Here is a 15,656-nt window from a genome sequence, read left to right on the forward strand (position 1 = left end):
CTCAGAAAACTTGGAACAGATCCACCATGTGACCTAGCTATCCCACTCCTTCATTTATACCCAAAGGACTTAAAATCAGCATACTACAGTGATGCAGTCACATCAATGTTCATAGCAGCTCAATTCACAATAGCTAGATTGTGAAATCAACCTAGATGCCCTTCAGTTGATGAATGGATAAAGAAACTGTGGTATATGTACATAATGGAATATTACTCAGCCATAAAGAAGAATAAAATTATGGCATTTGCTGGTAAATGGATGAAGTTGGAAAATATCACGCTAAGTTAAATAGGCCAAGCCCCCAAAACCAAAGACCAATTGTTTTCTCTGATAAGTGTATGACAATATATAACGATGGGGGATGATCGGGGGAAGAGAAGAATGAAGGAACTTTGGATGGTGTAGAGGAAAAAGGGGTGGGAGGGGGTGGGGATGGAAAAACAGTAGAATGGAACAGACAGTATTACCTTATATTTATGTGTGATTACATGAATGATGTGAATCTACATTGTATACAACCATAGAAATGAAAAGTTGTACCCCATTTGTGTACAATGAATCAAAATGTGTCTGTAAAAATAAAAAAAATATTTTAATAAGAAAACAGATGAATGGACAAAGAAACTGTGGTGTATATACACATTGGAATCTTATTCAGCCACAAAGAATAATAATATTATGGTATTTGCAGATAAATGGATGAAATTAGAGAATATCATGCTAAATGAAATAAGCCAATCCCAAAAAACCAAATGCCAAATATTTTCCTTGATAAGTGGATGATATATAGTGGGGGTGGGGGGTGGGGCGTGAGAGAAGAATGGAGGAAATTTAGATTACATAGAGGGAAATGAGAGGAAGGGGGGTATGAAAAATGGTGGACTGAGACAGACATCATTACCCTGTGTACATTTATGATTACACAAATGGTAAGAATCTACATTGTGCACAACCATAGAAACAAAATGTTGTACCCCATTTGTGTACAATGACTCAACATGCAGTCTGTAAAAATAAAAAAAATAAAAAAGAAGACAGAAATACAATTTTTATTGTGTACTATATTTTAAAGACATAACTTGCAATTTGTAAATTAAAAATTACTTAGAATTCCTCTAAAATCTATAGTATACATGCCTTGTTAGTAGCTACAAAATCGAAGATATATAAACACCTATCAATAAAGTCTTCTTGCTTCTTAATTGACTTATTACATTACTTAGAAAATCATTATTGTAAAGCTTGAAATTTGGAGAGAAACCATTTTCCCTTGAATTGAATTTTCTATTTCTTTGGAAAATAACTTCAACTGTATATTTTTGCAAAATGTTGGGTTTCTTAAGATTTAACTCTACCTCCTTTTCTTTGTCACAGAAACTAAAGTTTGTTTTAAACAATGTGCTTTTTACCTATCTCATGTCATCCCTCAAATGAATCCTGCAAAGTAGAAATTGTCACCATCCCAAGATCATAGATGGGTAGACCAAGCTCAGAAAGCTCCACATCTTTTGGCTTCAAATCCAAAATAATGTCCATTCAGTTATATTGGTACTCTGGTTAGCAAGGTTCAGTTCTGGATAATGAAACCCTTGCTTTATTAATGAAAACTATTATACCAATGTGCAGATATATGCTCAGGCCAAGAGTCAGGGGATTCTTCTTGCCTTGTGTTTTGGTTTACTATGAAAAGAGCAAAAGCTTTGGTTTCCAGGAGAGCCAGTCTTCTATACGGGGTGTTTTCCTGGAGTTTCATTTCTTATATTAAGGAGCCCCACTTCCCATGAAGCAGAAATCTTTTAAATGGGGTGGGGGAAGATGGGGAGAAACTCATCACCAGGGCATAGCCGTAGAGGTGATGCAGACCTGGAGCAGTAATACTTGTGAAACTCACGTTTGAACATTATTTCTGATCACCACAGTTCTGCCTAATATAGAGACCATGTAGAGTCATTTTCTATTTTTTTTTTTTAATTCTCTCATAAACCTAGACTCTTCACTCAGGGAAAATGCTATCAGATGACTATTAGATGGGAGTTTTGATTAGAAAATTGTGATGCGCTGGGGAGAAATCTTCATGAAGCATCTGGAGATGAGCTAGAATAGTGCTGGAATTCCTATGTTTTGGAGATTTTGAAAGATCGAAGGAAAAAGGGATTTCGAAATTGAGAGCAAAACTAAAACCCAAGGAAGAACAATATGGTAGGAAGCAAATTCTCAATGTTTTAATCTGGAGCTATGTTGTATATCACTATAACAGACCTTGTGTGTATTTTTTTTGCAAATTGAACAGCTTTACCTACATTTCCTCAAAAACGTATTGTTATGCTGATTTACATAATAGTAATGAACATGAATGCTCTGAATCATAATAATAGTAGTTTAGTTTCTGCTTTATTTTTAATAATATTTCTTTTGTCTAGGAATTTTATTCTTTGGTGCAAGGAAACTTGCTTTCCATTCTTGGGGCTGCAGTTCTTTATTTCTAGCTTTGACTAGTTTGGTATTTCCTAAGGAGTAAATAGAACCTAAAAAGATGATGTATAGGATCCTGAAATCACATAGTGTGATCTGGAATTTTGATCATGTTCCTAAAAGAGAAGAAAATTCTCTTTTTGGTTATCTATTAGATTTCAGAAAACCAAGAAAGCCACTGCCCAGCATGTCTTCTCTAGCTCAAGCACAACTGAGCATCACTGATTTTTCAGAAGATATTAGAGATTAAGAATTAATTCAAGAAAAGCTTTGTCAATCCTCAATTGACAATATTTTGGAGAAATGCAAATGAAGACTATTATCAAATAATGACAATGTTGATTCTTACAGCATAGGCGCTTATGCATGGCATCTGTTTTGGGTTCATGTCAATATGTACTGAGATGACTTTGGATAATGTATTACAAAGCAAATGTCTTATCAAGAACTTAACTCTTGTACCTGTGAAACTTCAAAATCTGCCTGGAGATTCCCAGATGCTAATCCACTCAGGAGGACAATTTCATTTTCTTTTGGCTGTTGGACATTCATGGAGCTGATAAGTTTTGGAAGATCTGGAGAAACATTGACCAGTTTCTGTAGAACAAGAATCTTTATTAGTTTGGATGATTCCTTTTCACTTCTATCATGATAGCCCCCCAACTATTTTATGTCCAAAACGATTTACTGATGTAAATTGTTGAATCTATTAAAGCTAAAACTGGAAGAAAGTATGTAACATGGAGACATAAGAATTAAGTCTGGAATAGAAAATTTAAGTTTTAAAAATTCCCTAGCTCTAAATTTTCCAAAGTGATTATTCAGTAATTAATGCTACACCATAGACATAAACAACAGTGTAGAAAATTGCCCCTCTTAAGACTTCAAATAAAAAATTGCTCCTCAATGATTTTTCTGTTTAATAAAGTCAATAATAATGGTGAAGATAATAACTAACATTGATTTTACTTTGTGTACCATGCACTGTACTAAAGACTGTGCATATCCTACATCTTTTTGCATTTAATCCTCATGACAGTCCTAGATAGGACTAGGTGTCATCATTACTTTCATTTTATACAGAAGCAGCCTAGAGTTAGCTGCTGGCACAGATCGGTGCCAAGGGCCTGTTCCACATCATGACAAGAGATTGTCTCCAATCACTCACAGGGTCTTGGACATTCCATTTGCTTTCATCCTCCATGTTCTTGCTTTGATGAACTCTGCACCATAATTCCATCAAATAAAATTATATGTGCAATTGCTTTTGAAAATCCTTGCAGGATTACCCAGAGGATGATAGTTGGAACTTGGTAAAAATTTGTAAAGGATAATCTTTGTGGACAACTGGGTTCAAGTTGCTTTGGTGCAGCATTACCAGGAGAAAACATGATAAGAAATTAAAAAAAAAAAAAAAAAAAAAAGAGTAACCAAGTGATAATAAGTACTGAGTATGGAGTAATTGGGTACCTGATACTCACTAACTAAGGAATCCTTCTACCATTGTATGATAATCAAGCTGCAGATGGTATACTGTTATACTTTAAAAAATATTACACCAAATGGCAAGGGCCAACTGTCAGCTTTGGGCACGGAGGGACAACCTTATTACACTACTAATTCTTCCCATTCTCCTGTGGGCTCTGTTTCCAAAGAACTGAGAACTCGAAGAGCTTGTGTTCTGTCAAGGATTCACATCAAGTTTCTCACAACCTTGGACGTGCTTGGGAAAGTAAATTGCTACAAGGAACATAAAGTTTAAGCCCCAGGGGTGTAAAGCAAGGAAGTCAAGGGTAGGAGTATGACGGAAGCAGCAGGAAGGAGCCAGCCTAAGAGCCAGAGGAGGGGTTGGCGGGTATCAATCAGGTTCTAGAAAAAACGTGGAAAAGTTGCCTCAGACCAGGTGCTGAGAGGGAAGGAAGGGGAGAGCAGATACTTCGAGGCACTGGTGAGCCAGGGAAGAGCATACTCAAGACAGTTCTGGCACAGAAGAGCAAGTTTCACCAGTGCTAAGAAGGGCAAACTCATGGGAGGGTAGCACGGGGAGCCAGGGACCCAGGCTGTGATGGAGCCCTCTCACTGCCATCTCCTTGGATGAGCATGGCCATTTAAGCATGGGGGCAGATTGGGCGGCCCTTGCAGTGAGCTCCTGGAGAGCTCGGCTTCCAGGTGTTACCTGCTGCAGGTGCTCTGTGCTGCTTGCATCCTTATTGACATCCAAGTTCACAAAGCAGACCTGGGAAAGAGAGAGAAAAGTCAATTAAGTGAAGAACCTAACTATTCTTTTAGAAGAAGGCAGGAATCAGTTTGGGGAACTGACTTGCAAGTCCACACATTTTATATAGATTGACATAGAAACGGTCATTTCACCTTTGGGTTCCTCCTGCACAGATTTGCAATGCACTGACTTAAAACTGCCCACTGACCCCAGCAGGTGCCCTCTTCCTTTCTTGGCCCAAACAGTCAAAAATGCCCACTTGCATTAGAGTCAATGTAAGGGTCCCAACAAAATCTTCAGCTTTGTAACTTGGTTTTGAACCTCATGCAACAGGTGAAAGGACTAATAATGCTCCAAGGCCCCATTCACAACTACCACGAGTGCTTCTCTCCGTTTCCCTGTGTCCTCTTCTTGTTTCCTTCCTCTCCCCACTTTCAATACAGGTGTGATAAGTAGATCTCTTTTTGCTTTCACGTTTCAGTTCATTTTAACTGATTTAATCTGAAATAGGTTGCTTCTTCTTCTGGTCCATTTAGATCAAAGTGTGAATAAGTTAGTTTAAAAACAATAGGTATGATAGTAAATAATTTAAAACAATAAAATAATGATTTAAATTCAAAACTCATTCCACAGGTAGAAAACTACTATGGACATTGAGATGGTTTCAGAGAGAAGAAAACTTAAGCAAGATGAACTATGTTCCTGAAAGATAAAAGGCTTTGGTTGGGCATGGATGGGGCAGGCATCCTTACTAGGTCAGAGAGTGGGAGTAATGCTTAGAGGTGACAAAGCATAACACGCTCTCAGGAAACCACAGAACCTGATTGCAACCCAGGCCTTGAGAAAGGGAAGTGCCAGAAATAAGATCTTAGAAGGATCATGTTCAATGAAATCATGTGAATGAGGTTTTATATTTAGCTAAAAATCACCAAAAGGCCTTTATTCTTAACCAGTTAATTTGCCCATACACAACTGAGAAAATTAATTATCAGGACATTTAATTCAATGTTTGATTTATTAGATGCCTGCTGATATTTGCAATTGGTTGCTTGGTGTTATGGTTTTTTCAGAGTGCATTCATTTTTGAGGTTAAAAAAATATATATAGTTGAAAATTTTTGAAAAGTCCCTAAAAACTAAACTGTATTACTTATGTATAAAGATCACTCCTGCTTAACTCCCAAATACTGGGAGACTTCCTTCACTGTCATGGGCTCCCAAGATCCTGCAGTGCATCCCTGGGACACAGTGTCTGCCTATTAAGGTAATTTGAGGAGTGCTGGGGAGGGAGAGGGGCTTGGAATGCTGCCTAAATGCTCATTCCAAGTTCTCCTCTGGGACAATAGGATGGAAAATAGGAAGGAACTGGGCATGAGTCCCTTTGCAGACAGTGCAAATGGAAGCATAAATAATAGATGGAGCTCAGAAGCAGTTCATGAGCTAAGGCAGCTTGAGAACATTCATACAATAATTGCGACTTTGCCTTTGGAAAGCTGGTTCAATATCCATTAGTGCTCAGGGACTTTTAATAACATGTAGCGAGGACTGCAGTCGCTGAATTGATAGACAATTTTCCATTCACCTTAAAGAAAGGTTTATTACCTTGCCCCTGGGCATCCCACACCTCTTCCTATCCTATATCATGGTAGGAGAGGGCAAAGCAGAGACCAGGCACTGCTTACAGGCATCTGTAAGAGTGCTCCCTCTGCTCTCCAATACTGTCTTCCCTTTTCCATGGATGAATTCTCTTTTCAGTCCTTCTTGGCTAAAAATGATATTCTGCCTACATCTGAAGGAGATCATTCACAATTTTAGCTTTGTCAAGATGGGAACAAAATCAGATGCAGGCAAAACCCGGTTTTCCCTGGAGGGTGTGTCTTCCTAATTCTTGGTAGTAGAAGATGATCCAGATAGTTCTGGTTTTTAAGGCCTGATGTAAGTACAATTTTGAGAGACCTTCTTTAAGAAAAGGGGTAATCAATTCTAATTATATAATAAAATGAATATTTATTTTTAGAATAAAAAAGAAATTATGACAAAGTTCAAATTTGGAAAGGCTAATGTAAAAAACACTGAAAACTTCCAGAAAAAAAATGATATTTTAATTAACTGCTCAGTGCTCTCCCCTGATATTTTTGGTGGCATCCTCTTTGTTCACCTCTTCATATCACAATAGTTTTATAATATCATGTTCTCTAGGGAGAATAGGAGGGTAATTCAGTCTTTGTTCAGTACGGTTGATAGAGCTTTTTTCAGTTACACAAATTTTTATCAAGAACATCTTATACATATTTTAGCTTATTATCAAACTTAGTGGGGAGTCACTGTACAATTTCTTTCATGCATAAGTTACTTTTTTGGGAGGAGGGTACTGGGAATGGAACCCAGGGGTGCTTTACCACTGAGTTACATCCCCAGCTCCCCTCCCCTTCAATTGTTTATTTTGAGACAAAATAAACACTAAATTGGTGAGGCTGGCCTTGAACTTTTAATCCTTCTGTCTCACCCTCCTGAGACACTGGAATTAGAGGCATGTGCCACCGTGCCTGGCTTACATGAGTTCTTATAGGCACACTTACTATTTACAATATAGTTATAATCACGTGTTCTACAAATATAAGTATTTGGATTAATTTTCTTTTGTGTGATTCTGAGGGAAAAAGAAAAAAATGCATGGTGCATTTACAAATTTCATCGCTGCAATATCAAATACATTTTTTCTAGTAGAGAAATTTGGGTAGAATAGGTACAATTAGAAATCAGTCTTGTACTTAAATGTTGCACGTCTAATGACTGGAAGGATTCTAGACTAGTAAACGAGCTACTGCCTCATACATACACACACACACAAGGTGGAGAGCGGCGTTTCCTCTCGCTCCCTGCATGTTTTTGGTGTTGGAAATCACAGAGCCACTCACGTGACACCATCTCAGACCTGACAACCTTCCTGTTGCAACTTTGGTTGAGTTGTCGCTCTCTCTGTAGGAACATTCCTGAAAGCCTTTCCCACGTGCTAGCCAGGTGCAGATGGCTAGTGATCACTTACGTGTGTCACTCAAGTGACACCAGAATGACCACAGCCATGTAAATAGATCTCATGTAAACCCGAGCCCAGTGAATTCCCATTTCCCTGAAGCAGACCCCACAAAGGCCCACCGTCCATCCAATGAGGGACAACAAGATGTGGTAGGAGTCTGAATGAGAAGGGATAACTGGACCTAAATTATACTACTTTTGATAAAACTTACCAAAAGAGCCATGTGAGTGCAGGGCTAGGCCCCTTCCGGGCCCTGGAGTGGCCTGAAGAGCCCTCGAGTGTGAGCTTTGACAGTGTGACCCTAAGTCCACTTCTCGGTGACATAGTCCACCTGACGGCATTGCTCTCCACTCCCCATGACCTCGGGCTGTTTCCTTGAGGTTCAGGCGTCCACTCACGCTGAACTCGGGGTGGAGATGCTGAGAGGAGCCTCCGTCTGGAAGAGTGGGGAATGGCAGACCCTCTAGGAGGTTTGGACAGAGTCGGCGACCCGCCTCCTGCAGGTGTGTGCTCTTTGCACAGGGTGCTCAGAGAGCAATCAATTCAAGGGATTGTGCTTGCTCTGGGTTATGGTGTGTCTGGAAGCAGGACGTGTTGCTAAAATGAAGAAACCTGTGTAGTGTGGCAGGAGGGACAGGTCGCATACACGGGAGGAGGACATCAGAGAACTGGGTTAATCACAAGGGCTGTCCCAGAGAAGGCAGGGTCTGAGGTGAGATTTGAAGTTAGAGGGGACACGTTTAAAAGCATGAGTTGACACTGTGTGGACAGTGAATTGACGACTTTGCCATGATTAGCACCTGATTGGCAGTGGCCTGGTAAGAGGGTCTGTATTAAGCAGGAGGGGAGGAAATGGAGAAAACAGTAGCAGGGAAATACAGGACAAGACGTGTGGCCTAGAACTCCGGAAGCGAGATCAACGTTGGCGAGCGGAATGCCTTTCTTCTTACACAGTGAGGACTCTGCCCCAAATTAGGTAGACTTAAAGAAGGTGAATGAAAGAGGGACGAAGAAACAATGAAAGGAACAATTTTATGATATGCTTCCTGAGAACTAAGGATTGAGAGAGACCTGTGGGTTGCAAACCCTAAGTGAGCCTGCTCTCTGCTCGAGGGGGCATTGCAAGAAAACGTTTGGTAACAGGAAACACAGATAAGGTTTTGTGGAGGAACCGGGGCAAGTGTCAAGTTTGACTAAAGCAGTGACACCTGGGAGATTCTGCACTGTGGTTCTAGGGGTTAAAGAGGATTCTGTGCGGGGAACCCATATTGTGTAAACACAGTTTTAAGTTTCTGTATGTTAACTTAGGTCACCCTTTCAGTTGATGGAATGCAGCAGTGGAGGTATGTCTTTGTACTTTGTGTGAATGAAGGACCAATCACTGTGCCAGGTTAGATGGCAGTAGGGTGAGATTCTGACTTCCTCAGCTGGCAATCTTTACATCTCTCTTGAAGTCAGCCAAAACCCACTAAGGAAATCATTCTTATGGAGATCCTGCTTAGCAAATGTTAATCAAAAGCAGAATGTCAAATCGCCTTTAAAATCTAGCCATTTGAATGTCGAACTTGACCAAATATATATTTATGGTTTATCTTAGAAGAATGCTAGTTCCTTCTTTGCAGCTTCTAACAATGAGCCATCTGGCCATGTGAGATATGACAAGATCTCTTAATTTGATGGTATCAAAATGCTGAGCCACAAGCTTCCAAAGAAAAAATTGCCTCCTTTCTTACCCCAACCAAAGACTTCTGCTAGATTCAGGACCATGGACCAAAATTATCTTCTAAAGAATATCACATTTTCTCTGATTAGCACTTTAGGCTGATGATACTGAAATGGCAATTTTCTATCAATGTTGGTATACCATCACGCTGGCAGACATTCTGGAGCACACTTGACTGCTGGAGAAAACACTGCATTTGTATCCAGTTATTACTTTGAAGTAATTGCAACAATCTCACCAAAATGAAACAGAAAATGGTATTTACTCTTGAGACTGTCAAACTTCTTTGCTTCTTTTTATTGTCAATATCTTTTAAAAAATACATTTGAAATGCTGTTTTGGAGGTAGTTGTTCAACCAATTGGTGGAAGGTATAAAAATTTCTAAAAGATGAAAGATTTTACACCAATCATACAATAAGCCAGTTTTATTGCTAGCTTAAAAATAATTTTTGAAAATTCTTTTCAGTCATATACAACACCACAATCCACCCTGACATAATGACAGAAGCATGGAACACGATCTGCTTCAATTCATCTTTCCAACCTCCACACCAGAATCCCTCTTCAATCCATTGCTAGTTTGTTTGTTTATTTAAATTAGTGTCCTGTGAATATACTCAGTGTTGGGATCCATCGTGCCACATTACGCATGCAGATCATATTTATTCCATTGTTCTTCCATTTTCATGTCCCTTTTTCCTCCTCCTCAATTCCTTTGTCTATTCTATGGAGCTTGATGAAATTCCCTGGCCACCCCTGTTCTCATACCAATGCTGCACTGATCATGTAAGACGTGTTTTCTAAGTTTAAGGAAGATTCTAGACTCTGGGATGACCATCATTTTTACCTCTGAGGGCTTTCAGGGAGTTAAATAAGGATTCTCCAAATACTTGTTCATAAGAAGTCAGGCCTTCATTCCTTGAAATCTTAAGATCGTGAAGGAAGGCACAATCTTGGCATGGAGTACTTGTACAGTAAATGAATCTGGGTGGTGGTGGTGGTCTAGGGTACTGGCCAGGAAGGACTGCTGTCGCTGGCTCTGCTCTCGGCTCCTGGGCTGTTGTGGGGAAAGGATGCCAAAGCCAAGCCTGGTGATTTGTCAGTTGTCAGATGAGCCCTAGAAACTGAGTAACTAGTCACCATCTACCAGTCAGGAGTCTTAATACAAAGAGTACCCATGAGGACCATGCTGATTTCCTGAAAGGGGAAGGACAATAATGGAAGTGGAGATTAGAGCTGGTAGTATGAGAGAGAAGGGAAAGAGAAAACAAAGACACAAGGACATTGGCAGGGCTCAGCATCCTGTCCTGGCTTGCTTCCAGAGGGAGTCGTGTTGAGCTCTGAAGACTGGAAGCTTTGGGTCTGCTTCTCCTGGCTTTATGACCGACTGTCAGTACCAACCCCATTTGCACACTCCTGGGCTCCACACCAGCACTGCTAAGTTGCAGCCTCTTGGTTTAGAGCCTGAGGATATTAGTTACTGTTATTATTCCTTTTAAAAGATAAAAGCTTTATTGAGACAAACTGTATGGCATGGCTATGTATAGTGCCTAATTCAACGGCGGGTAGCATACTCTTCAATCCAAGAAACTGTCCATTACAGTCACTCTCTACTTCTCCCTGGGACAACCTCTATCCAGCCCTGGACAACTCCTCTGGCTCTTTATATTTCTATAGTTTGCCTGTTGTGTACATTGAATATGAACTATGTGTTTTGGGGTGTGACTGACTCTATGTAACGTTTTTTAAAGTTTATTTGTGTCATAGAGAGTCTCAACAGTTCCATCAGGTTTTTTTGTTTGTTTGTTTTTGTGGGATATTATTTCATTGTATGGATACACTGCAATTTGCTTATCTAATCGTTTATGGATGTTTGGTTTGTTTCTAAGGAATTTTTTGTTGTTGTTTTTCAAAATCTTCCCTGAAGAGTGAAAATTTGGAAATGGTGAGATAAAATGATCCTTGAGTGATTCTGCTACCTCCTGTCTTCTTGGTGATGACGTGACCTTGCTCTTGTGGTCTTCTTCCACTGGAAGGCCAAGAGTGATGGGGGCAGGGCTGAGTCCTTGGAACTGGACTTGGAACTGGACTTATCTACAAGTTTTATTTTGTAAAGAAAAGTAAAAGAATATGGTAGACTTGGCTCCACTTTGTTTACATTTTTCCTCCTGGAGGTTATTTAGATTACTAATATAAAAGAGGTTTGACAAATTTCTGAATTTCCAACAGACATACCCTGGGACGGTGCAAAGAAAAGCAGACTAAGTTGATGAATTATTATAGGCACTGAGATGAAGGTGTGGGGTCTCTTATTTTGTAGCAAGTCTTTTTTGATCAAGAGGGTTACTCAAAGTTTCACCTCGCCCACTGAGATGAAGACAGGCTGCAAGAAGCCTCTGCAATCACCAGCAAATTTAATCACCTTTTCTGGGGTACGTGGAACCAGTGTATGTGGAGTGTGGGGGTGGCAGGGAGAGCAGTCACGTTGCTGACAGATGCACAGGGCCTCAGGAGGTGGGAGGTGTGATGCTCTGATTGCTGGTCCTGGAACATTCATGACCATCAGCCCCTACAATTCTTTACTCTTCTCAAGTTAAATAGGATGGTTCTAGACATCTCAAACTTCTTCATCCTCAACTGCCTTTAACAATATAAACTCTTGCTCTTCTTTTGGATACTTTAGTTCAAGAAGCTGCAACTCTAGGGCATCTGGGTAAATGTGCTCTGAAGAGAGTGACAGTGGGAGGGGGCTGCTCCTGGGTCACGGAAGCCAGGAGCAACCCGGATCCCCAGCGTCTTCTTTATGAACAACGTGACCAAAGAACTAAGAAAGTAAAACTGGAGAAGTAAGTCAACAACTAGCTCATTTTCAGGTCTGCTGAAAGAATCCTTTGTTTTCCAGGTAGAGAGCTCATTCTTTGTCCAGAACGTGAGACATTTCTAAGTTTCATCAAATAACAACAGAGGGAGCCCAGACACTGGCCGCGTAGTTTGTTTTGACTCTAGAGGATGCTCAGGGGAACACGCACCCTCAATGTCTGGAATGTCTCTCCCCTCTGAAGCAGAAGAGGGCACAGGGGACAGAAGATGTGGAGCTTCAAATCCAAGCTCCACCCGCCATGGATTGTGAGGTCTCGACAAGCCATTTAGAAGATGGGGATAATGAAGTACTTGCTTTGCCAAATTTCTGTGCAGATAAAATGAAATAAAAAAAATAGAGGAAATGTTTGGTCTCCCTTTGCCATGGGCTTGTTTCCATGCAAAATTGGATGACGTTTTATTGCTTTCTGGACTGTAGTATGTTGAGAGTGACTATTGAATATTGCTGCTTTTCAATTTCTTTCATATAAAAATGGCAATTTTGGAAGGTTCAATCTAAAGTTGAGATGGTATATTTATAGAGACTAGCTATTTCTGAGAATGTAAAACAACTAAAATTTGTCTTCTGAGGCAACTACCTTTTATGTAACCAAAACTCTATTTACTTGGTATAAATATTTGTTTCAGTTTAATTGTATAAAAATTATTTACTGACAAAAATCATAATTTGCTTTATCTAAACCTTGAAGACATATGTACATGCACAGACTGTTGACTTGCTTTTCAGGGCCATGGAACCCTTAATTAAGAAATGCCTTCCCTCTTATTCCGGAGGTATTTATAACTTAATTCACCTAAATGCACACCAGTGTTATGGTTTTGGCTATTATCAAGGGTTATAAAACTAGTGGATGATGGTAAGAGACATGAAATTAGCATGCAATTATGTCTGTGGAAGTACAAAAAACTATAACTTTCATTAAAAATATAGATGTCAAAGCAACAACCATCACTGAATCGTTATTTATTAATTCCTAAATATGAACATGGGTTTTGAGAGAACTCATGGACTGAGCTAATAGAGCATCTATTATTAAGAAAAACAATCTTGAATCAGAATAATACCAGTCCTTATGTGCAAATCAGCTCCTTGAATCCAATGCATAACTTCAATTTCTCAGCACAGTGTATGAAAGTAGAAATGGTTTGGCTCTGTTCTAAACATTTAAAAAATAATTGAGGGGACTGTAGGTGTAGCTCAGTGGGACAGTGCTCATGTAGCATGCGCAAAGCCCTAGGTTTGATCCCCAGCACACAAAACTAAGTTGCATTAAAACATAATTGAGGGTACTGTTCATCCTTGCTGACAAGCTAATCAGATAATTGACAAAAATCTCCTTCAGATGTGAAAAGGCAATTCATCTTTGACTATGGAAAAACATACTGCTATAGACAGAGTAAATTGACCATAAATATTATGTGCCTTTAAATTTTGTAGAATTTTATGTTTTTAATCTTCAAGTAAGCCTCCTTTTTAGGTCATTTATTTTTCACCTTTTAAGTAATGAGATAACTTCCAGCAAATACTTCTTTTCTCTTCTCAAAGCCATATATATTTGCACAAAGAAAATTTTTAACAAATGTAGAAACTCAGAGTAGTTCAATTAATTTAGTCTGTGTCACATTGTGATATTTTGGTCAATGAGAGACCACATATATTATGGTGATCTCAGAAGATTATAATGGAACTCCAGTGTTCCTATTGCCTATTGATGTGGTAGTGCCATATTGGAATGAACTAAATGTTCTTGGTGATGCTGGTATAAACAAACCTACATAACTGTCAATCATATAAAAGTATAGTATATATGATTGTGTTCAGGTGATGATAAAAATGACTGTATTACTGGTTTATTTATCATTCTTTTAATGTGTACTTCTTCTATTTATAAAAATGTTTACTCTAAAACAGCAAACCATGCTACACCAGCAATAGCCTCATGCATGTTTTATGTAGTGTCTCCTGTTGGCATCATTTTCTTTTTAAAATATTTTTTAGATGTTGATAGACTTTTATTTTATTCATTTATTTATATGTGGTGCTGAGAATTGAACCCAGTGCCTCACATCTGCTACACAAGCGCTTTATCCCTGAGCCACAATCCCAGCTCCATGTACTTGACTTAATCTCATATTGTTAAGCACTAAGCTATACCCTATAGGCTATAATGCATATATATATATATATGCATATATATAAAATCTTATAGAATATATGTTTATAATGTTTATGTATAATTATATATATTATAACACACATATAATGTGTATAGGTACACACGTGTACACACACACCATATAGCTTAGGTATATAGTAGGCTGTACCATCTATGTTCATTTAAACACACTCCATGTTGTCTACACAGTGATAGCATCACCCACAGGCACATTTCTCAGAACCTAGCTTTGTCATTAAGCAAACCATGACTACAGATAGAAGACAATTTAAACACTTTCCAGCACTGGGAATAAATGATAGTAAGCCTAATTTTATATAGTAACTAATTGATCTGAACTAGATAGCTCACTTGCACCTCTCATATTTTTGACAACCAAACGACTAAATGACAATCTACCCCTCCAAAAATCTCAGGTTTACTTGAGTACACCTTGAGCTTTTTCAGATGAAGTATTGCTAAGATGTCTTAGTATGGCTAAATTGTATGCGGAGTAAAGCTCAGTGGCAACCACTAGTGCACATTCTGGGCAGTTCTGCAGAGGGAAGTTGTGATAGAGAATTCAGTCCTCAAACATAGCTGTTAAGGGAGGGAAGGTACTTCTTTATTTGGACAGAACTATCCAGATTGATGTCTATATTGGTGAAAGGCTTTGAAAGTGGTTCTCAGTCCCGTGTCCTTGGATTGCTAAGAACCACTCTATTTGGCCTGTTCTAGGTCTGCCAAATATTTAAGTCCAAGGCATGTATCCAAATTATTGGCCCTGTAGAGTAGATTCAAAGATCCCCATAGACTCATTAATTTAAATGTTCTAAAAGAGTGGCAGGTATAGAGAAGTAGCTCGCTTTTCCAATAAATGACCATTAAATTCAAGCCTTTGAAAAATGGAATTTCGAGGCCTGTAGTTTCCACATAATGAGAAAATAGATAAAACAATTAGAAAAAGACAAAGCAAAAGAAAGCATGAGAAAGAACATGTATCATAGAGAATAGGATTAAAACAGCTTTCATATTTGTTTCCTTTGACAAAGATCCAAAGTAATGAATAAAACAGAGCTTGAAGAACAGGGTGCTAAGTGAAATAAGACAGACCCATAAAGATCCACAAGTAAGTGCCACATGATCTCACTTATATATGAAACCTAA

At 39.0% G+C, this 15,656-nt stretch overlaps 1 protein-coding gene across 7 annotated transcripts in view; it reads right to left on the minus strand.

The window, feature by feature from the left end:
• SPHKAP (SPHK1 interactor, AKAP domain containing) overlaps positions 1–15,656 on the minus strand; it is a 155,909-nt gene that overhangs the window by 37,453 nt on the left and 102,800 nt on the right. For all 7 annotated transcript variants that reach the window (XM_079135153.1, XM_079135157.1, XM_079135152.1 and 4 more), the window contains 2 exons: positions 4,652–4,711; positions 2,938–3,072 (listed from right to left, as the gene is read on the minus strand). In XM_079135153.1, the coding sequence (XP_078991279.1) occupies positions 2,938–3,072; positions 4,652–4,711 (195 nt within the window). The remainder of the gene's footprint in view (positions 1–2,937; positions 3,073–4,651; positions 4,712–15,656) is intronic.

Source organism: Sciurus vulgaris (assembly GCF_902686455.1).
Source record: "Sciurus vulgaris genome assembly, chromosome: 3".
NCBI classification, from domain to species: Eukaryota; Metazoa; Chordata; class Mammalia; order Rodentia; family Sciuridae; genus Sciurus; species Sciurus vulgaris.